Source organism: Papio anubis, unplaced genomic scaffold (genome assembly GCF_008728515.1).
Source record: "Papio anubis isolate 15944 unplaced genomic scaffold, Panubis1.0 scaffold53, whole genome shotgun sequence".
Classification (NCBI taxonomy): domain Eukaryota; kingdom Metazoa; phylum Chordata; class Mammalia; order Primates; family Cercopithecidae; genus Papio; species Papio anubis.
Window position 1 is genome coordinate 103,111 of NW_022165509.1, and position 22,131 is coordinate 125,241.

Genomic DNA, 22,131 nt, shown 5'->3' on the forward strand with positions numbered 1-22,131 from the left:
ACATTTATGGATTTGGGGAGTGGTCTAATATAATTGAGAAACATAGGATCTCCATGGAGTTTTTGATGCTATTTGTAGTTGATGACAAAGAATTCTGTTCTATTACTAGCGACTTGTCCCAGAGTGTGGTTGTCTCAACTAGTGCTCAGCTGCTCTGGGGAAGGTGCAGAAGGTGAGTGGCAGAGTTCATTCGAGGTTAAGATGTTGCAAGAAAAGCTGACAAGGACACAGAGGATGGAGAAGTCAGCAGCACAGGCAGAATAATGGACATGATCGACTATTGACTATTGTACCTAAGATGGATAAAGAGGTATGTCAAGATCAGAGAAGACTAATGACCAGCAGAGAAGAGAACAGTTAGTGGGCTGAAGGTCCTGATGAGAAGAAAGTAGAGCAGTATGAGCAAGCTGGAAGAACAAGAGGATAGCATCAGAGCACACAATGCTTTACTTTATGATTCTGAGGCGGAAATCCCCATATGGAACCATGGGCTGAGGCCGGTGAAGTCTTTGTAAAGCTAGAGAACATGACTGGGAAACTATCAGGTAAAAGAGAGGAGGAGGGGCAGGACTTATACCAAAGACTTTTTGTAAGATCATGGAGGCCCAAGGTCTGGAAGACTCATCAGGAAACTAAAAGGAAGCAACTCCACATTCAGATCCTGAGGCAGGAGGAGTAGGAGAGTCTAAGCAGATCCTCTTTGCATAGTGACATCTTGGGACGAGAGCTAAGGGATAGCTTTCAAATCAACATGGTTTCTCTCTGGGTTCTTTGGGCTAGTGATAAAGTAGGTCTACCCCATTTCTACATTCTCATTTCCTTTGAGCTATCTAGTTTTCAGGAAGACAAAGACTGTGTACCACTTTCTCCATCTGGGATTTGTTAATTTCAAATTTGGCTACTATGCTGTAAACATAAAAAGAACTTGTGGCCAGATATGGTGGCTCACGCCTGTAATCCCAGCATTTTGGGAGGCCCAGGTGGGAGAATCACTTGAGGCCAGAAGTTCAAGACCAGCCTAGGCAACGTAGTGAGACCTCATCTCTACTAAAAGTACAAAATAAATTTTTTTTAAGTTGAAAAATTTGCATTAACCTTCCTATAAATTCCCCTGCCCAAAGAACTCGCCTTCAATATTTCTTTTAGTTTGTATCTGGTAACAACAAATCTTTGAGTTTTTATTTATATAAAACATCTTTATTTTGCCTTCGTTTTAGAAGACTATTTTTACAGGTTGTAGAATTCTAGGCTAGAAGTTTATTTTCTTTCAACAACTTAAAAATGTCATTCTATGGCCTGCTGGCTTCCATTGTTTCTACTGATAAGTCAGCTGTCTATATTATTCTTGCTTTTTGGAAGGTAATATATCTTAGTGTTCAATATTTTAAAAATTTTTCCTTGTTTCAACATTTTGAGTATGATGTGTCTTAACTGTTATTTCCTTATATTTAGAACTTCTTAGAATTTCTTTCATGTGTGGCTTATAATCTTATATCGGTTTTGAAAATGTGCGCAGCCATTATCTTGTAAAATATTGCTTCTGTCCATTTCTCTCTCTGCAGTCTCAGGGACTCCAGTATGTTAATTCTTTCACAAAATCCTATGTCTCTTACTCTCTTGTCTGTCTTTTTCAAACTTTTTGCTCTCCATATTTGTGTCTGATAATTTCTATTTGTTTGTCTTCTTACTCACTAATCTTCTCTTCACCTCTGGCAAATATGTTGCTAAACACATCTATTAAGAAGATGTGTTATTTATTGTGCCTTTTTTTTTTGAGACAGTCTCTCTTTGTCACCTAGGCTGGAGTTCAGTGGTGCAATCTCAGCTCACTGCAACCTCTGCCTTCCCGGTTCAAGTGATTCTTCTGCCTCAGCCTCCTGAGTAGCTAGGATTACAGGTGTGTACCACCATGCCTGGCTACTTTTTGTATTTTTAGTACAGAAAGGGTTTCACCATGTTGGTCAGGCTGGTCTTGAACTCCTGACCTAGTGATCCACCCACCTCGGCCTCCCAAAGTGCTGGGATTATAGGCATGAGCCACCGCGCCCAGCCTTGTTGTTGAATTTTTATTTAATTCTCTTTTATAGATTCCAGTTCTCTGGTGAAATTCTCCATCTTGTCATCTTTTTTTCTTGGATAAAAAAAGCACAGTTATTTTCAAAACATATATTTGGTAACTCTAATATCTGGGTTACCCGTGGGCTTATTTCTATTGTTTTTTTTTTTTCTCTCTCTCTCAGTTGCAGTTTTTGGAATTTCTGATAATTTCTACTTGAATGTTGAGCAATGTATGTAAATAATTGTAGTCTCTGGATGATGTTATCTTTTTCTCAAGAAGTGTTATCTTTTCCGGCAAGCAGCTGGAGTGGGAGATTATATCCATTCAGTCTGGGACTTAGCTTACTGGATTGGATTGGAATTTTTGTAAATCATGGTTTACCTCACATTTTTCTCCTCTTCTAGAGTGTAGCTTGTCAGGGGGCAAGATGATAGCCTTTGGTTATTTACTGGTACTCCCTTCTTGGTGGGTCCAAAACTTGTGACTGCCAGAAATTTGACTTTTCTTTATAGCTATACTCTCATTTTTATAGAGCCTTAAGCTCTATGAAATTAGCAAACATAAAATTATAAAAATGTAACAGTATAATATAAATATAATATATTATGTATAATAATATAAACGTAAATATTATATAAAATCATCAAATCTCCATAAGGTAAAATCAAATGCTGAGTTTGGGGCTAAGCTCCATGTACCTCCCTTTTCCCAAGTATCCTGTCACTCACGCCCTGGTTATTCTGGCAGCTCTGAACTCCCATTAAGAGCTTTCCTCATCATATTTAGTATTTAACATTAACAGTGTATGGGAGAAGTTCATATAAAATACCAAAAACTGAATAAACATACCTAGTCAGGCATTCTTGCTCTCTGACTGTGTCACAAACAGGAATGACTTCATGTAGGAATGTTCTTTACCCTAAGCTTGCATGTGAGGAAGACGGTTTCCTCTTTTTAGGAGGCCTGTCCCTCTGTGAAGCTGTGCCTTATCCTCCAAGAATGCTCCTGTCATTGTTAGGACGGTATACATAAACAGTTTGGCAAATATCTGTACAAGATGAAGGAATGAACGTTGCTTTTGTTTTCCACCTTTTTGTGAGACAGGACGTAACCAGAATAGACATGATGATATTCACTAAAATTTACTAAAGACTTACTGTGGAGCAGGCTCTGTGTTAGATGCTTCGTACCGATTATCTCATTTAATCCTAAACAGAGCCTATGAGGTAATAAAGATAGTTCTTCCCATTTCATATTTGATGAAACTGGGGCTTAAAGAGATGAAGTTAATTTAAACAGGGCCCAAGAGCCAGGAAGTAAATGGCACAAACAAGTTTGAACTCAGATTTTTCTAATCTTCAAGATCCATGTTTTTTTCCCAACATTTCATCCTGCTGCTTGGCCTGCCCTTTTCAACATAACTAGTATCATGATTTCATTGACCCCTGGACTCCTGATACGTCTTCTTATATAAAGTCAGAGCTAAGTAGTCTGAGGGATTTACATGCAAAGACATCCCCTTTCTGGTACATTGCTTTCAGGTATTTCCAGATTCTTCCCTCCCCGACCCAGCCTTTGAAATATGTATCACATTAAATGCCTCCATTTGTAACTACTATGGCAAGTCTGAATGTTTTTTTTTTTTTTTTTCAAAAATACAGCTTTATGCAGAGACAGGAAGCAGTTAGTGGTAGGGCTTTATTTTGGGAGGATTAGAGTGGTAGGGGGTGGGGCATGGGGAGAAATTGCTTTCTGCAGTGTCAGATGAATGAGTTATAGGAAATGATAGCTCAGCCAGCAGCTTGGTGCTTGCTAGTGAGTCAGCAGTGATTCCATCCTCAGCCCCAGTGCTGGGATCACAGCTGAGAGACACTCTTCCTGTTCAGGGCTCCTCCCCACCCACTGTCTGGGACATGGAGGCTCTGCTTACCTGATGTGAGCCATTCAGTTACCTGTCACGGAGGAGAAGGAGACACAGAACAATCTTTTTGTTTCAATGCAGATGTTTCTGCACGTCTTTGGGATTAATTGGTATTTCTAATTCTTTTTCCTGATATCCAACAGAAAGATTCAGTGACTTTCCATCTAGAGAATGATGATGTTTGGGACCGGTGTCAAAGCAGAAGCTAGTTCTTAGGGCAACATTTTATACTTTTATACTACTTCAACTTTAGAAGGTATTTATAAATGATCAAAACAGTATGGAAAAGCAAGACAGGAAGACACTCCTTCAGAAAAAGGGGTAAACAAGGAAAAACCGTCTTGTCAGGACAATGGAAACCATGTAGAGGTAGTAAAAAACTAGAACCAAATCATTGTGGTTGTTGGGGTAGGATAGTAGGATTATCGGTGATTGCTTTTTTGTTTTGTTTTATTACTTTATTTTCCAGGTCCAATACATAGGCACATGTTGTAAAATTTATTCTATAAGTAGTCCTTTAGTGTTTTAAAATAACTAGTTGTGAAAAATAACTGGCCAAATAACTTTAATATTTTAGGATATCTTTTCCCCAAGCCCTGATGAGACTCTTAAAGTCAATCTAGTCATACCCAGGATTTTCTAGTAGGAAATGGGTAGAGAGGTCTAACTTTTCTCAGAATTTCCTATGTGCCAGGCATTAGCTTCCTTTTCACTCTAAGAAGGTGCTATTATCCATATTTTACAGATCAAGAAACTAATGCTCAAAGAGATTGAAGGAACGTTCCCAGGCCAATTGTTAGTATGTGGTATAATTTCATCCATGCCCAAGTCCTACTGACTCCAAAGTCCACACTCTTTTAACTTTAGTACAAAATGATGCCACCACAGTTTCCATTCCACCTGCTTTTTGTAAGGCAGTTTAAATATGTTAACATACTGCTGGTTGATCATCCACAAAAAAAACTGTTGCAATATATTATTCTCTTTTTGAAAAACTGGGACTCTAAAATTCACATATACTTGACTTGTACTTTAGTTAGAGAAATATTTAGAGCATTGGATAGCATGCATATCTGTGTGCTTCACCTGAAGTCCATAAAAAAGGCACAGTAAGCACCTGATTTAGTGGTTGGACTCCCCTGGAATTTGGAGTGACTCTCATGATCTCTCCTAAAGTTCTTAGATACGTAAGACTGATGATAAAGTAAATGTTTTGTTGTTCAGAACAGTAGCTGGAAGTGACAGTTTTGGTTGAGGGAGGGGTGTTATTGTTGCAAAGTAGAACACTTACAGCTTCACAAAAATATCCATCTCATTGGCCCAACAGGGCCCTCATTTATCTTTTTGATAAGCTAATAACATTTAAAGATCTCTTAAATTTTTTACTGTTATTATAATGCAATTAATGCTGTGTTTTGATGGCTTTATTGAGGTATTGATATATAACAAATTGCATGTATTTAATGTACAATTTGATTAAATTTAACACCTATGAAACATCACTTCAATAAAAATGATGAATATATCCATTTTCCCAAACAGGTTTTTGTAATGCTGTATTTTTGAAGGAAAAAAAATTCAGTCATTTATGTTCCCCTTTCCATTTGGTGAAAAGGAGCCTGGACAGGGACCCAGATTATGTGAGTCTGGACTCCAATCTCGCCTTAACTAGCCCCACACAATTCAATGAGCCCTTTAATTATTTTTGGCCCTTGGATTTTCATCTGAAAAATGAGGGAGTTGGACTAGATGGTCCCTAAGGACCCCTACAGCTCTGAAGTTCAATAAAGCTAAAAGGACTGGTGTACTTAGGGTATTGGTTTGTGTCCAAATGGTTTTATGTAAAAACGTGGTCTTCCCTAGTGGCCTGGTGTCAGCTGTGCCACTTCATCCCTGCCTTGCTTTGCTTGATTGGTTATCGTGGAATCATTGTATTTCTTTTAATTCCCTTTCACACTGATTCAGGGTCATTCATGTCATTGTCTCCATGTTGGTCTTGCTAAGCATAGGGAAATACTCGACTTAAGAATTTAGAGCTAATGCTTGGGTAATGCTGGGAATTTGGCAACACCATAAGCAAAGAGCTGAGGAGGGATTATGACAGGATCATCAGCCCTCTGGCTATTTTTGAGGCAGCTTGAGCATTTTATGGGGGGCAGAGACAAGCTGTATTAGATATATTTCAGGACTGGGGGAAGGGAAGAGGATTGGAATTTAATTAAAATTCTCATCCCAACTTTGCCCATCTTCTTGCCAAGTCAGCAGCTAGCATTTCTGTTCATGGTTCTGGTGACTCTGCTGTGATGACATATGATTACCTCCAAAATTCTTGTGAATTTGCTGAAAACTTCAATATGCTCGACCAGATGCTTTAATCAGGACTGGCATGCTGCCATCTTTTGCCTGTGTTTTTGGCGATACCTGATCTACCACTGCCAGCATTCCTGGTGGGAAAGGGGATTTGGAGGGAGCTGATGGTGAAAACTGAGCTGATGACAAACAAGAAACCTATTTCATTGCAGCATAGCGATCTTTCCAAATTGCTTCTGTTTTCCAGGTAGCTCAGTGGCATTTCTGAGCAGGGGCTACCCTGACTTCACCTTGGCCCACCATGAGGGTCTTCCTGCTTTGTGCCTACATACTGCTGCTGATGGTTTCCCAGTTGAGGGCAGTCAGCTTTCCTGAAGATGATGAACCCCTTAATACTGTCGATTATCACTGTAAGTCGTCTCAAGAACAGTCTTCTATTCTGAGAAGGAAGCTTTTCTGTTTTTCATTTTCTAAGCATGTTCATTTTCAGAAAGAGGCAGAGATTTTTTATGTCTTAAACATGAATTTGCATCTGAATTTATCAGTAATCATGTCCTAGTGTTTGGAGAAAACGGGACAGTTTTGTTGGGTGCTTTTCTATAGCAACCCATATATAGGTTATATATGTGGAGTTAAAAGAAAAAGACCATTTGCTGACATTCACTGCCTTTTATTCATTTATATTCAAGACCTTAAGAGAGGAATTTAGTTAAAACCCTTCTACAACAAGTATATACGGCTAATCAATGCTGTTTATTGATCCCTCAGCTCCATAATCCTGAATGATGGTTTAGCCCATTTTTACTTGCAGATTCAAGGCAATATCCGGTTTTTAGAGGACGCCCTTCAGGCAATGAATCGCAGCACAGGCTGGACTTTCAGCTGATGTTGAAAATTCGAGACACACTTTATATTGCTGGCAGGTAATTTTCCTTTCATTGGTTTATTAGATTAAAATTCTTTTCTCTAGTGGTGCTTGCATTAATGTGTCTAGTTCATGAAAAACTAATATGTGATTGTGATCAAAAATTGCAAGTAGCCAGAAATATTCACTGAGAAGAGTCAGTGTTGTGTACCAGGAACAAAATACAAAGCTCAAGCCTTCAGCGGTGCTATTTTATTACTGCCATCAAGAAATCATACACCATTCTTTTTTCCTAAAGCAGCAGGGAAAAAAAACCTTTCTTTATGCGTTTTTAACTTAGAATTATTCAAGCAAATATCAGAAATATGTCTATGCTAATACCAAGTAGCAGTTTGACCCATGCCTGGAGAGAAGAGCTTTCTTTGCTCTCTGACTACAGTGATGTATAAAAGCATCTCACTAATGAAAAAGTACTCTTTGTTGACTTTGTTTGAGACAGAGAAAATCCAGATGATCTCTAAAACACAATAAAGGCAGATCTGTAAAAATAAAATAAGAAGCAGCTTAACATTTTTATGTATTCACATGATATGCTTTATTGCCTTATTTCCAACAGGGATCAAGTTTATACAGTAAACTTAAATGAAATGCCCAAAACAGAGGTAATACCAAGCAAGGTGAGCAACTGTAGTTGGCAAATTTATTTACATTCCCTCTGAACCTGATTAATTTTTCCACTCCCTCCCCCAAAAATGTTCCCATTTAAAAACTGAACTTTGATTTTGCTTGATTAATACAGAAACTGACATGGCGATCAAGACAACAGGATCGAGAAAACTGTGCTATGAAAGGCAAGCATAAAGTGAGTTAAACAGACAAATGTTTGCTAGATTTAGTCTTTCTGTGGGCTTGATACCACAGTGCCAGCACGTTTGAATGTCTGATATTAATGTTACTACTACTTTCTTTAGGATGAATGCCACAACTTTATCAAAGTATTTGTTCCAAGAAACGATGAGATGGTTTTTGTTTGTGGTACCAATGCATTCAATCCCATGTGTAGATACTACAGGGTAAGTATACTTTATGCGATGTGCTTCTTTTGATCAACTTTTCTCCCTTCACTGGTATGCTGTTAGAGTTGAAACCTTTCTGCTTTCCAGTAATTTGTTTTATCTCTAGTGCTATGAAAGAATAAAGACAGAATTCTTCAAATGGAATTTTAATACAAATAAAACAGTATTGCCTTCAGACAGGCACATTGAATAGATATGACACTGGCTATTTATTTTTCTTTTGTAGTTGAGTACCTTAGAATATGATGGGGAAGAAATTAGTGGCCTGGCAAGATGCCCATTTGATGCCAGACAAACCAATGTTGCCCTCTTTGCTGGTAAGATCCTCTAGCCTAATGAATATAAATGATTAATGACATTGAAGGCAAAAAAGGAATGTAATGGAAGAGTAAAAGTTAATAACTTGGATACCCACCTTGATCTAAGTGTTCGAAAGGCTAAAATCTATGCACAAATTTCCAGAAAAAAAGAAGAAATTAAGGACAAGGATATTTCAGTGCACACTATAAGTATTATGACACCCTGTTGTTAACTAGGCCAGTGACTCCAGATAAGTTGCTTAACTTTTTGATGCCTAGATCCTTCATCTGTAAAATTAGATAATCCCATGGCTGACCTGTCACACATTGATGTGAGTATCAGGTGCAGCCCTATTTGTATAGATAATGGTAATACCGGTGAGAGCACTGCAAAGGGCATAGCACGCTACTGAAGCAAACACACTGCGGGATAATTATGGTTATCTTACCAAAATTATAACTTTGGTTTCAGATGGGAAGCTGTATTCTGCCACAGTGGCTGACTTCTTGGCCAGTGATGCCGTTATTTATCGAAGCATGGGTGATGGATCTGCCCTCCGCACAATAAAATATGATTCCAAATGGATAAAAGGTACCTTTGAAGAGCAGTGTCGTGGGGTCACCAGGAGAGTGGATGGCCCAAGTGGGGACAGCAGCCACAGCCATCGAGAGGTTCAGCACATGACTTTATATTGTTTATTTAGAACACGTAAACACTGCTTTGGTTGTGAACAGGAGCATTGATAGGGAATGAGGAGACTAGTAGCCGCCTAAGGAGAGTAAGTTCATCCAGGTGTTTATCCCAGGTGACCTCAAAAAAAAAGCAGGGGGAGATTTCATCTCTGTGTGTACCAATTTGTCTAACCTTCTAAATGCACATAATACTATTTGCCATTTACCCATCTTGGAAAGTTAACAGAGAGAATTGATTAGTCCGTATGAGAGCCATTTTGTTCTTCGGAGTCTAGAAATCAAGATTTTTTATTTTCAGTGTAAGAGGTTTTCTTCCCTAGTTAAATAGGTTAATGAATAAATCTGTTGAAACAAAGACCTTTGCTGTAGTTCAGTTCCCTGTAGGTCTTTTTACAGTCCATTAGCTGACTTTAGAGACAACGGGTTCCCTGAAGCTTGAACACACCCATATTGGGACTCCTCAAAATCATTGGCAGATTGGAGTTCTTGTTGGCTTGAATGTAACTGTGCAACATCTTTCAGTCATGCCTTGCAGTCGGGGTCTTATGCTAATTGAATTATCCTTTAGGAACCAGTTTGTTTTTAATTTTTCTTTCAGAGCCACACTTTCTTCATGCCATAGAATACGGAAACTATGTCTATTTCTTCTTTCGAGAAATTGCTGTCGAACATAATAATTTAGGCAAGGCAAGTGTATGCATTTGGCTTGAATCATGGACTTGTACTGCATGAAATTGAGACCACTGTGATAGAGTTAAGGATGCTCCCTTGGCATGTTTTCCAGCTCTCAATTCAGTGTACATAGGGCCAACTGCAGAGAGGTGGGTTGCTTGTCATGAGAATAATTGCTGGAAAACATCTGAACAATAACCTGAGTGGGAACACCAGCCTTGAGTTTTGAGAAGATTTCCTTTTTTTTCCTGCAGCCACAGAGAGTGTTCTACAGGTACCCTTGAGCTATGGATGCTTTTTTTTTTTTTTACTCTTTAGAAAATCATTCATAGTCTCTTCTTTCTCAGTGTCAAAAGGCAGGATAGAAAGTAGGGACCCCATTCAATTTTTAGTGTTTCAGTGAAGGCCCATGTGATTTTAAAGTATTGCAACCCCTTCTATGCCAGGTTGAAAGACGACACGTTTCATTAACAATACAGGAAGCAGAGTTGGAGACCAAGTGCTAGAATGGTTTTCATTCAGCAAGGCAGATAGACAGCTCACTCCTTGGGGAGGATGTTTAGCAAAACAGTGGCTCTTTTTTTTTTCCATAGGTGAATCCAGTTTACCTTCTTACTGGACAGACCCCTAGAGAGAAGACTGCTAGATTCTTTTGAACCAGATGTATCTTTAGCATTTTTTGTCCCTCCCTTAAATAGCATCATTTTGTTTCCATTCCTTTCCATGCTCACAACCCCATCGCTTTGCTTCTGTCTGTTGGGCAGGCTGTGTATTCCCGCGTGGCCCGCATCTGTAAAAACGACATGGGTGGCTCCCAGCGGGTCCTGGAGAAACACTGGACTTCATTTTTGAAGGCTCGGCTGAACTGTTCTGTCCCTGGAGATTCGTTTTTCTACTTTGATGTTCTGCAGTCTATTACAGACATAATACAAATCAATGGCATCCCCACTGTGGTCGGGGTGTTTACCACACAGCTCAACAGGTGAGCGCAGGACCCCGGCACTGCAGAGATGTTCTGCACATGCCTGTCAGAACCAAGACAGGCTCCGTGTCGCCAGCCTCTTCCTGATGGTTTTCTTCCTTTTCAGCATCCCTGGTTCCGCTGTCTGTGCCTTTAGCATGGATGACATTGAAAAAGTATTCAAAGGACGGTTTAAGGAACAGAAAACTCCAGATTCTGTTTGGACAGCAGTTCCCGAAGACAAAGTCCCAAAGCCAAGGTAAATAAAAAAGTCGAAAAGGGTTTTGTCTTGAACAAAACCCTCCGGTCGCTGGAAGAAGCCCTCCTCAGGGAGCAGCTTGGCCAACCTCCCACACCAGGAAGGGGTTTGTCTCTCTGCAGCATCTCAGATGGAGCCAGTGGATATAGCCTTGTGACCTGCAAGCTCATGAGTGTGAATGGAGAGCCCACTGAGTTCAGGGGCATAGCATTGCTCCTTTAGTTTCATTCACTCTCCTTCCTCCCTTGACCTCTTCTCTGAGAATATGCACTTATTCCTTAGATACAGTACATGGTGTGGCAGGGGCAGCCAAGAGCATAAAAGAACGCTGTTTTCCTTTCAGGCCTGGCTGTTGTGCAAAACACGGCCTCGCTGAAGCTTATAAAACCTCCATCGATTTCCCGGATGAAACCCTGTCATTCATCAAATCTCATCCTCTGATGGACTCTGCTGTTCCACCCATTGCCGATGAGCCCTGGTTCACAAAGACTCGGGTCAGGTGAGATCGTATGGGAAACACTCCTTCCTATCCAACATTTTCTCTGCCCGTTGGCCTCCCCTTCTGATCTGTGCTGCCGCCTCTCGTAGGTACAGACTGACAGCCATCGCAGTGGACCATTCTGCCGGACCCTACCAGAACTACACAGTCATCTTTGTTGGCTCTGAAGCTGGCGTGGTACTTAAAGTTCTGGCAAAGACCAGTCCTTTCTCTTTGAACGACAGTGTGTTACTGGAAGAGATTGAAGCCTACAACCATGCAAAGTAGGTGTATGTTACGAGAATGCCCTTCAGTACTGCTCAAAAATTTCCGGCGTGTATTTCATCTAGTCGTGTCCTTTTGGCCCTCTAAATTAGCCATGGTTTGGCATAATAGTGTTTTGTGTTTTTTTCTCATTGAAATAAATCTTGGATTTGTTTTTTTCCCGAGCCTACTAGGGCAAGGAGGGTGAACGGTTGATGAGTTTAAAAATCATTCAGCCCTTGTTTTTCACCTGTAGACTATGAGAACATTTTAACAGCACCTCTCTTATCTTGCAGATATATTCCAAGATGCTACATGCAGCAGACAGTTGTGAGCTTGCATACACACACACACACACACACACACACACACAAATATACACGCACATACATACACAGAATGTAATACTAGTTAAGCATTTCCTTCCTATCATAAATATGTAAGAGAATATTTAGACCATTTTTAAAAAAACAAGAAATAAAAGAGAGAAATGGAGCAAAGGGGACTAAGGAGAGAACCAGAACCATCTAACACAGGAAAATTTAAATGCATTAAAACACGATCCTTTTTATTTCTATAGTCAAATGTGGCCTTCACAAATGCAATTCATTTCTATCATCATAACAGGAAAGCAATCTTTAAAAACCCTTTGTCCAGCCTGAAATTTAACCAACCATGCAGAGAAGTAGAAGATGAATCACGTAATTATTATTTCCCAAACTATGTACTTGCCTGGTTTGTTACCAAGAATATTCCTTATGATTTCCCAGCTCTCAGTAATTGCTAAACCAAACCACACTTGACTGACTAAACATATGGCTTCAAAATGTATCCCACAAAATAGGTGCAGTGCTGAGAATGAGGAAGACAAAAAGGTCATCTCATTACAGTTGGATAAAGATCACCACGCTTTATATGTGGCATTCTCTAGCTGCGTTGTCCGCATCCCCCTCAGTCGCTGTGAGCGTTATGGATCATGTAAAAAGTAAGCTCGTGTTTCTTTACTTACCCTGGGTCTTGCAGCATCAAAACCTTTGATGATGAGAAAATCCGAGTTACATTCTGTTTGGTGTTATACAGGTCTTGTATTGCATCTCGTGACCCGTATTGTGGCTGGTTAAGCCAGGGATCCTGTGGTAGAGTGACCCCAGGGATGCTGTAAGTACACTTTCTCATGTGAGCTAGGATGAACTATCCTCTCCAGGGTCTCTAAAGCTAGAAATTGTGGAAAACTTCCAATTACACTACTTTTTCTTTCTTGCTTGCTTTCTTGCTTTCTTTTTGTTTTTTTGTTATGGAAGAAACAGGAAAATGAAAACCAGGAGATGTGAGAAGGAAGGGCATAATAATACTTAAGGGAAATGGTAGACCTAATAATACTTAAGGGAAATGGATGGAGAGAAAAAACCAATTCTAGTCTGTTCTCTTAAACATTCTAGTTCACTAGTTTTTAACAGAAGTAGCCATTTTAGCAAGTTATGTTAAAATGTTTAATATTTTTTTTCTCTCTGCACATTCTTACTAATGAGTCTGTGTTCTTGGTTCTGCTCTGGTTGTCACTTGTGTTCCTATGAAGGCTGTTAACCGAAGACTTCTTTGCTTTCCATAACCACAGTGCTGAAGGATATGAGCAAGACACAGAATTCGGCAACACAGCTCATCTAGGGGACTGCCATGGTAAGACAGAATCTTCCATTCCCACCTGGAGCTTCTTTTTGACCACCTTTGCACGTGGACATTATTTTACAATCAGTCTTTTTAATGACTCAGGACACATACCACCTAGCATTTTAACTTAAACTTCGCAAAAGCTGAGCTGTTTGATCATGGGGATACATTAGAAAAGAGGCTTACTTTTTTTTCCTTCACCATTTACAATTTTGTAGGAAATCTAGAGAGAGATAGTCTAACCAGTAGGTTAATCTTTTTAATTTATAGTCTTTTTTTTTTTTACTTTTTTAGTTAATTGGAATTCATAAATTTTTGCTTTCTTTTGGTTACTTTTCACTGATTACTTGTTCCTTTAATTCTTTTAGAAATTTTGCCTACTTCAACTACACCAGATTACAAAATATTTGGCGGTCCAACATCTGGTTAGTTTTTTTTAATTTTTTTGAATTAACAACCTTTTCTTTCCTTCAGTTCAGCATTTTCAGCCCCTTCTCCCCTCCTTTTGCGCAGTTTGGCAGCCCTTCATTTTTCCGCTTTGACTCATAATCCCACTGATGGTACCAAAAGACTTTTCTTACTGAGCACTTCACCCTTGTATAGCATGTTAACACTTCATCATTGACCAAGCCACATCCTTTAAGAAAATTCAAATGGGCTAACATAGACTGCATTCCAGCTGCACGCACGCCCACCCAAGCTTTCTTCTTTCTCACCTCTTTGCATTGTGAATGTTTCTTCTGGTCATCTGTATTTAATGGATGGCGGAATTTCATTATTTTTCCCCATCTCTCCTCACCTTTCCTATGACCTAGTAAACAAATACACATTTCCCATAAATGTGTATTTAAAAGTTTTAGAGATCTTTGAATGGTTTGCGCTCATCCTGCGAATCTTTGAATGTTGTGGTCTTGGTCGTGTGAAAAAGGCTTCAGTGGAATGAAGCTGATTTTTGATGTATTAAGATGTTCAGTGGGCTCTCCAAGCCTCTCTGTACCTGTTTTGGAACCTTCTTCTGTAATCGTTGCACCAGTCAGAATTGCAGTCTCTGAGGTTTTAGCCTAAAAGCGTAGGCTTACATTTTGAGGGAAAATCTATTTGGAGGAAATCAGTACTAGACATGCTAAAAGGTTAAGTTACTCCCGGTCCTATTGCTGCTTCTAAAACTCACCAGCAATTCCTTTCCTCAGGGGGAGAAAAAGATGGCAGACCTTATGTATCAGAATATCCTCGTTCAGTTTGTAAATGCCATTGCCTTTGCATTAGGTTCTGCTAACTCTTTGGAAGAAACTCCCCAGCAGTTTTGGAGAGTACAGGCAAAGTCTGTCCCTCCTTCGGTGTTTTACTGTCGGGGGCAGAGCCTCAGTGTAGTGAATAATCTACATATGGACAGGAGGCCACTAGTAACAACCTCTTAGGCAGAGCTGGTTTATCACATCCAAAATCAAGTCTCTTCATAGACTTAACCAGATATTTTCTGACAAAATTCCATCATAGCTTCTTCCCCAATAAAGACTATAGATTTTCTAACCATCTGTGAAAGTGCTTTTTAGGATGCATAAAAAGAAATGAAATGATGTCTCACAAGAGAAGGAAGAAACAGCAACTAATCTGCCCTGGGAATTATATTACCTTTTTCATGAGTGTCATTAGTAACCACAGGGGCTTTCCTAAGAGCCTTTCGAGTATCTTTAATTTTGAAATCTGCTTAATATGTCTTTACTGTTAATTTTCAGTTTTCATTCACTCCCTTGAAAGGAAAGAATTTGATGTAGCTTCCTCAGGCATGTTTTTACAAAATCCTAGAGCAAACGTTCTCATGAAATTTACTCAAACTTTATTTAAAAATGCAACAGACCAATCAAAAAAATCTTGACATTATCCATATTAATAAAATCTGTTTGCCACCACAGACATGGAGGTATCTTCATCTTCTGTTACCACAATGGCAAGTATCCCAGAAATCACACCTAAAGTGATTGATACCTGGAGACCTAAACTGACAAGCTCTCGGAAATTTGTAGTTCAAGATGATCCAAACACTTCTGATTTTACTGATCCTTTATCGGGTATCCCAAAGGGTAAGGCCTCAGCAGGGACCTCATCTCTAACTGCATGGAAACCTGATCCTTAATATCACTGAGGAGTATGTGGTTCTCCAGAGGTGAGCCTCACTGGAGCTTCTGCGGTTGTACCTCCACCGCCCCTAGCCACAGTCTCTCTGGCTTTCTGTGGTTATATCTGAGTGCATTCCTTAAAAGATAAAAGAGGTGGAAAGCTGTTGGAGAAAAGGCTGCTGAAGCAGCCACTCAGACAATCTAATCTGTGTTGATTTCTGTCTGAAGAAGCAGAGAGCGTGCTGGATTTCAGGAAATTTCAAGGGTCACCGCAGCAAAAAACAAAACTCATTAATTGCAAATATCCTGATATCAGATGTTTTGTCTAGGAACCTTTCCCAGCCTCTTGTTTAGCTTCCATTCAAAATGCGATCTGAAAAGGATATGTGAGATGCTAAGTTGCTTGAATGCCACAAGCAATAAAACATAACAGAATGCTTGTCCATAACTATCATTTTCAGCCTGTAATAGGAGCAGTTATAAAATAGCTGCCTGTTGAGTTAGCTTATTAGATATATTACTCTAGGAAAAAAAATCTATTCTTTAGTGCTTACTAAACTATGGTATCAGGTTTCCAATCAGTTTTTATGGCAGCGCATTGTCATTTATGATTTATATCGGTTGATTTTCATTTTATATGTTTTCGTTGTAAACAATTTTATAATCATTCTTCATTCTTCTTTCTGCTTTGCTTTCTTTAGTAATACCATTTTTTTCTCCTTTTCTTTCTTGGTCTTTCACAGTGCCACTGAATTCCATAACATTAATTAAACATTAATTAAAAACAACTAATGTTCAAAGGCCTTAGCACTAACTTAAAGCAACAGAATCTTCAAAATCACTCTGACTTACCTTACTCTGGGATAGCTGTGTTTATAGCATGTAACAGACTTGAATACCTCTTAAACTAACATTTTTTAATTAATTGTTAGATGTCTGTGGTTGCATTAAAAGGTTAAGTTTAATTTCAATAATTATAAACTAATTTGCTCTTCTTTTTCTAGGTCTAATTTAAATATTTTCAAATATCTTCGGATAATTTGACAATTTTCTTAACTAATACGTAGTATGTTTCCTTAGACTGTCTGGATTTCTTACATAGTCGGTCATTCAAGAGTGCTTCACCCCAAGATGGAATGAAAAAAAAATTCAAGCAAACATGAAAGTCTCTTTTTATAGCTAATAGTGATCAAGCAGATATTTTTGGTTTGTGAACAAATTATGTGTTCTTATTTAAGTTAGTATAATTTTATTGGGATATTATTTTAGCATAATATATATTTATGCTAATTATTACAGTTTCCTATATCCTAACAGCTACCTTTTAATCTTGAATTAAGAGAAAATTATGCCACAAAACATATAATGAGTTTAAGGTTAGCTATTCAGAAACTATGCACCTCTAACTATTTTTTAGATCGAAACTCTTATTAAACTTTCTAACATATAACAACTATTTATGAGGGATTAGAGGAAAAGAACAGAAGAATACAGATCAGTGGGAGATTACAGTTATCCTGGCATTTGCAGCAATCCTGTATGTCTCTGGGGATCCTAGTTTGATTAAAGACAAAATATACAAGGAATTTTGGAGTCTACTTGACCCTCCAAGCTAAGCATACGAACCATGTGAAGGTCTTGTTGGCTCACTGAAAGCCATTTGCTGTTTATTATTATTGTTAAAAAGCACCTCATTCACACGTCCCATGTGTCTGTTGCAGGTGTACGATGGGAAGTGCAGTCTGGAGAGTCCAACCAGATGGTCCACATGAATGTCCTCATCACCTGTGTCTTTGCTGCTTTTGTTTTGGGGGCATTCATTGCAGGTGTGGCAGTATACTGCTATCGAGACATGTTTGTTCGGAAAAACAGAAAGATCCATAAAGATGCAGAGTCCGCCCAGTCATGCACAGACTCCAGTGGAAGTTTTGCCAAACTGAATGGTCTCTTTGACAGCCCTGTCAAGGAATACCAACAGAATATCGATTCTCCTAAACTGTATAGTAACCTGCTGACCAGTCGGAAAGAGCTCCCACCCAATGGAGATACTAAATCCATGGTAATGGACCATCGAGGGCAACCTCCAGAGCTGGCTGCTCTTCCCACTCCTGAGTCTACACCCGTGCTTCACCAGAAGACCCTGCAGGCCATGAAGAGCCACTCAGAAAAGGCCCATGGCCATGGGGCTTCAAGGAAAGAAACCCCTCAGTTTTTTCCCTCTAGTCCGCCGCCTCATTCCCCATTAAGTCATGGGCATATCCCCAGCGCCATTGTTCTTCCAAATGCTACCCATGACTACAACACGTCTTTCTCAAACTCCAACGCTCACAAAGCTGAAAAGAAGCTTCAAAACATTGATCACCCTCTTACAAAGTCATCCAGTAAGAGAGAGCACCGGCGTTCTGTCGATTCCAGAAATACCCTCAATGACCTCCTGAAGCATCTGAATGACCCAAATAGTAACCCCAAAGCCATCATGGGAGACATCCAAATGGCACACCAGAACTTAATGCTGGATCCCGTGGGATCGATGTCTGAGGTCCCACCTAAAGTCCCTAACCGGGAGGCATCGCTATACTCCCCTCCTTCAACTCTCCCCAGAAATAGCCCAACCAAGCGAGTGGATGTCCCCACCACTCCTGGAGTCCCAATGACTTCTCTGGAAAGACAAAGGGGTTATCACAAAAATTCCTCCCAGAGGCACTCTATATCTGCTATGCCTAAAAACTTAAACTCACCAAATGGCGTTTTGTTATCCAGACAGCCTAGTATGAACCGTGGAGGATATATGCCCACCCCCACTGGGGCGAAGGTGGACTATATTCAGGGGACACCAGTGAGTGTTCATCTGCAGCCTTCCCTCTCCAGACAGAGCAGCTACACCAGTAATGGCACTCTTCCTAGGACGGGACTAAAGAGGACGCCGTCCTTAAAACCTGACGTGCCACCAAAGCCTTCCTTTGTTCCTCAAACCCCATCTGTCAGACCACTGAACAAATACACATACTAGGCCTCAAGTGTGCTATTCCCATGTGGCTTTATCCTGCCCATGTTTTTGAGAGGATGATGTTGTAAGGGTACCTTAAAACAAGAGACTTGCTTGTATTTTAAGAGAACCAAGTGGCCAAAGAAACTCTTTCTAACTTTGGCAACATCAGAACTCGCCACATGTAGCTACTGCAGCAAGGCTTCTGTGTACTTGCCTGAAAACAAAGGAAGGTGCTGGTCATTCCATTTCTTTTGTTTGAAGCTAAAGAGATGTGTAGCTCCCAGGGGCTACCTTACCAGTATAAAGAGCTGATAACAGTACTCAGAAGAATCTGTGAACAAATACTTGAAAATGGGTTCAATGTTGACTGCCATTATGTGTGGTCTTCCCATTAAATGTGAACGTTTTAATATGTATGCATTCACCTTGCCTCTTGCACAAATGTCGAAAAAAGATGGTAATGTCTCAAAGAAATGAACTTGTAAGATTACCACGCAGTTTGCTAAAAATTCAATCTTTGACCCAAGCTGTAGCATTTTTTTTTTCATGTGTGGCATTTTTTTCATGCCACCAACAAACTTGTTGCGTGTGTGTGTGTGTGTGTTTGTGTGTGTGTGTGTGTGCTGTACCCACTAGGATTTGTTTAGGTGCCCATTGCATCTTTTTGTGCTATGGAGTTGTTTACATTGAGCATGACTGAACGAGAGACAATACTGCTTCCCACAGGAGTCCATTGCGTTCAGCTTTGAAAGAGGAATAGAATCGAGGCTCCTTTGACCATCAAAATGATGAACTTTACTTAGGTGGTACCCAATGCCAGAATGTAAGAGTTGCAAGTGATTTTGTGCTGCTATTCATTAAAACTTCTATTCCAGTCTTGCCAGCTTAAGGAGATCAAGATATTAAGAGGTATCCTTGATTTATTTTCCAGTATTCAGTAGTAAAATTTTCCTGTCCACTGTGAATCAAAGCCTGAGTCACTCTATTTAACCTTAGACACATTAATAAGGTTTTATTTTTATTGTGTTTGGTTTTTTCCCGCATAGTAAAATTTCTCCTCCTTTAACTCCTCCTACCCCCCAAGGTAAAAAACAAAAAACAAACAAGCAAAAAATAGAAGACGAAAGAAAGACATATGAAAGGAATTGTAATTGGCTTAACAGAAACAGTCTGTGAAGACTAACAGTGGTGCAATCATGTTGTCTGTGTTGTGTTATGTGAGAATTTTCTCCTAAGTCATGCAGGTAATGACAATATACTGTAAATACCACATGTGAGTTTACCTGAATCTGTGCATTTTGTGCCTTATTCATGAGAATGATAGAAGTACTAAAATCTGTCAAGTGTTTTCAGTATAGCACATTATTTACTGAGTGCCAGTTGTAAATGTTTTTCAACCAGCACCTGAAAAAGACTCTTTTCAAAAAATCACAGAAACAATCTAGAACAATTAATTGTTAACATAATCCAACCTCAGAGCAGCATTACATTCTTTGCCATGATAAACATTCCACTCCTGCTTTCCTAAGGATGAAACAGTGATAATGTGAACTCAAATGAGGTTTCCTGGGTAATGTGACACCTGCAGAAACTATAGAGCGTCATTTATGCGTAGTTTGGCAGAAACCACTTACAGTTGATGATGCGCAACCCTGCTGACTGTTTCAGTTAATATGCTGCAGACCACACAGTTGTTTAGTGAACCAAATCTAGAAAGTACCAAGGCAGAGGAATGCTCCTGCTGTAGTCAGGCAAATGAGTTCGACTGGATTTCTTTTGACAATACTGTTGGTACCTATTACTTTGGGGAGGACAGGTTGCAGAAGACCAGATCATTTTTATACAGAATGTGAAATACTGATACAGCTATTCTTTTTTTTTTTAAAGAACATTGTTTTATATAGAACATGATTTCCAGTGATCCCTGGAGGCGCTAAAGCTAAGATTTCTGTTCTTGAAACACTTCAGCTTTGCAACTAAAATATTACAGATTAATAATAAATTAAACCAACCAATGATAAACACTACTCAGTCCACCAACAACAAACGTGTTTGAATTCACCTTACCAATATTAATCCCAGCGTGTGTAAAACGGAACAGTAACTCTATGTGACCCCAGATAACATTTTGTAACATTGTACTTCCTTGTAGTTTGTAATGTGAGTTCAATCAGTATTTATGTTGAAATTTCTAACATGAAATCTAGTCTCTATCCTGATAATTTAATTTTTAAATGCTTTATCCATTTGTGCAAAGGTAAATGCAGATTGTATCTTTTTTAATGGTACGGCATAAAAAGTAACCCTCAAGTGAAGTGGCTCTATACTGTTTTATAGAGTACTTTAACATGTATAGATATCTTGTAAACTTGTATTGTGGATGTGTAAATAATACGTACTTTGGGTTTTTAACACCGCATGTAAAGTCAAAATAAAATATACAAATGATTATATCTTGCCTCTTGATATTGAAGAGGTTTATAACGTATTAAATTTTTTAAATATTTTCAAGTCAATCAACACTGCTAAGAGTTGCTTTTAAAATCTGCCAAAATATTCTTGGAACAGTTGCTCTCCAGTCATGGTTGCACTACCATTCTCTCCTTGGAAGGCTGGTACTGAAGGTCAGAGCCCCTGAGAAAAATGAGAAACTGCTCAGAAAACCAGCTGAACTGTACTGCATCAACAGTCAGACGCTTTAGGCAAACAGAGGTGGTTCACATTATCCATAGATCTATCTAGTTCCACAGACATTTTTAAAATTCATGATTTGTTTTCCTGCATGAACTATTTCACATAATTTCAGTTCAAAATTATAACTGGCAAACAGGGTTCCCGTGAACATTTCTTGCAATTTGGTATAAGGAGTTTCTCAGTTCCCTTGTTTTAAACAAATAGAATAAATTAGGAGCTATCTAAATATCTAAACATTGAAATGGAAGGTAACAACATGATTCTACAGCTCTTTCTTAGCACCTAATAAGTTGGTGGCTGCTGTCATTGCTTCTCATGGATATTGACAGTGGCAAGCCACTTCTGAGAAAGACAACAGGGGTGCTTGTAGGAATCCCTGCCCTTTTGGTTCTAGCTGCTACTCCTGGCCAAAGCCCATCTGCAGCTCCCGTGTGGTCATGTTTTCTCAAGGACCTTCAGCAGCATCTTTGCTGAACAGCAGAATGGCCATATTCCTGTCTCGAGTATTACTCTCCCTGATAGTGTCATCTAATTAGGGGTGCTGCATTTCAGTATAATTTAGTGGTATCAGAAGTCCTTGTTTATTCCTATCATGGCATGCAATACTCCAGAGACATGAGGAAAAATTTGCAGGAATCCTTTTGTGAGAGAGACAGACCAGTGGATGACCTATTTGCCCCATTTCACAGCTCCCAGTACCACAGGTTGTGCCACCAGCCAGAGAGCCTGACCTCGGCCTTCCAAATGACCCCATCATTGGCAGGAAGTCTGTGTAAGTCTGCACACCATTATAGTGCTGGAGAAGA

The 22,131-nt window shown here is 39.4% G+C and overlaps 1 protein-coding gene across 14 annotated transcripts in view; it reads left to right on the top strand.

Moving 5' to 3' along the window:
• Positions 1-21,084, top strand: part of LOC101010002 (semaphorin-6D) — a 56,182-nt gene extending 35,098 nt beyond the window's left edge. For 5 of the 14 annotated variants that reach the window (XM_031662280.1, XM_031662279.1, XM_031662281.1 and 2 more), the window contains 18 exons: positions 6,538-6,700; positions 7,102-7,213; positions 7,772-7,832; positions 7,955-8,017; positions 8,127-8,228; positions 8,458-8,548; positions 9,003-9,122; positions 9,822-9,910; positions 10,660-10,877; positions 10,984-11,115; positions 11,459-11,614; positions 11,704-11,877; positions 12,702-12,842; positions 12,938-13,015; positions 13,434-13,534; positions 13,894-13,950; positions 15,439-15,606; positions 17,364-20,531. In XM_031662280.1, coding sequence (XP_031518140.1) covers positions 6,592-6,700; positions 7,102-7,213; positions 7,772-7,832; positions 7,955-8,017; positions 8,127-8,228; positions 8,458-8,548; positions 9,003-9,122; positions 9,822-9,910; positions 10,660-10,877; positions 10,984-11,115; positions 11,459-11,614; positions 11,704-11,877; positions 12,702-12,842; positions 12,938-13,015; positions 13,434-13,534; positions 13,894-13,950; positions 15,439-15,606; positions 17,364-18,652 — 3,261 coding nt within the window. In that variant the 5' untranslated portion in view covers positions 6,538-6,591 and the 3' untranslated portion in view covers positions 18,653-20,531. Of the gene's footprint in view, positions 1-6,537; positions 6,701-7,101; positions 7,214-7,771; positions 7,833-7,954; positions 8,018-8,126; positions 8,229-8,457; positions 8,549-9,002; positions 9,123-9,821; positions 9,911-10,659; positions 10,878-10,983; positions 11,116-11,458; positions 11,615-11,703; positions 11,878-12,701; positions 12,843-12,937; positions 13,016-13,433; positions 13,535-13,893; positions 13,951-15,438; positions 15,607-17,363 lie in introns of all 14 variants that reach the window. The other 9 variants (XM_031662284.1, XM_031662285.1, XM_031662286.1 and 6 more) reach the window with 9 other exon arrangements.
• Positions 21,085-22,131: the final 1,047 nt, after the last annotated feature.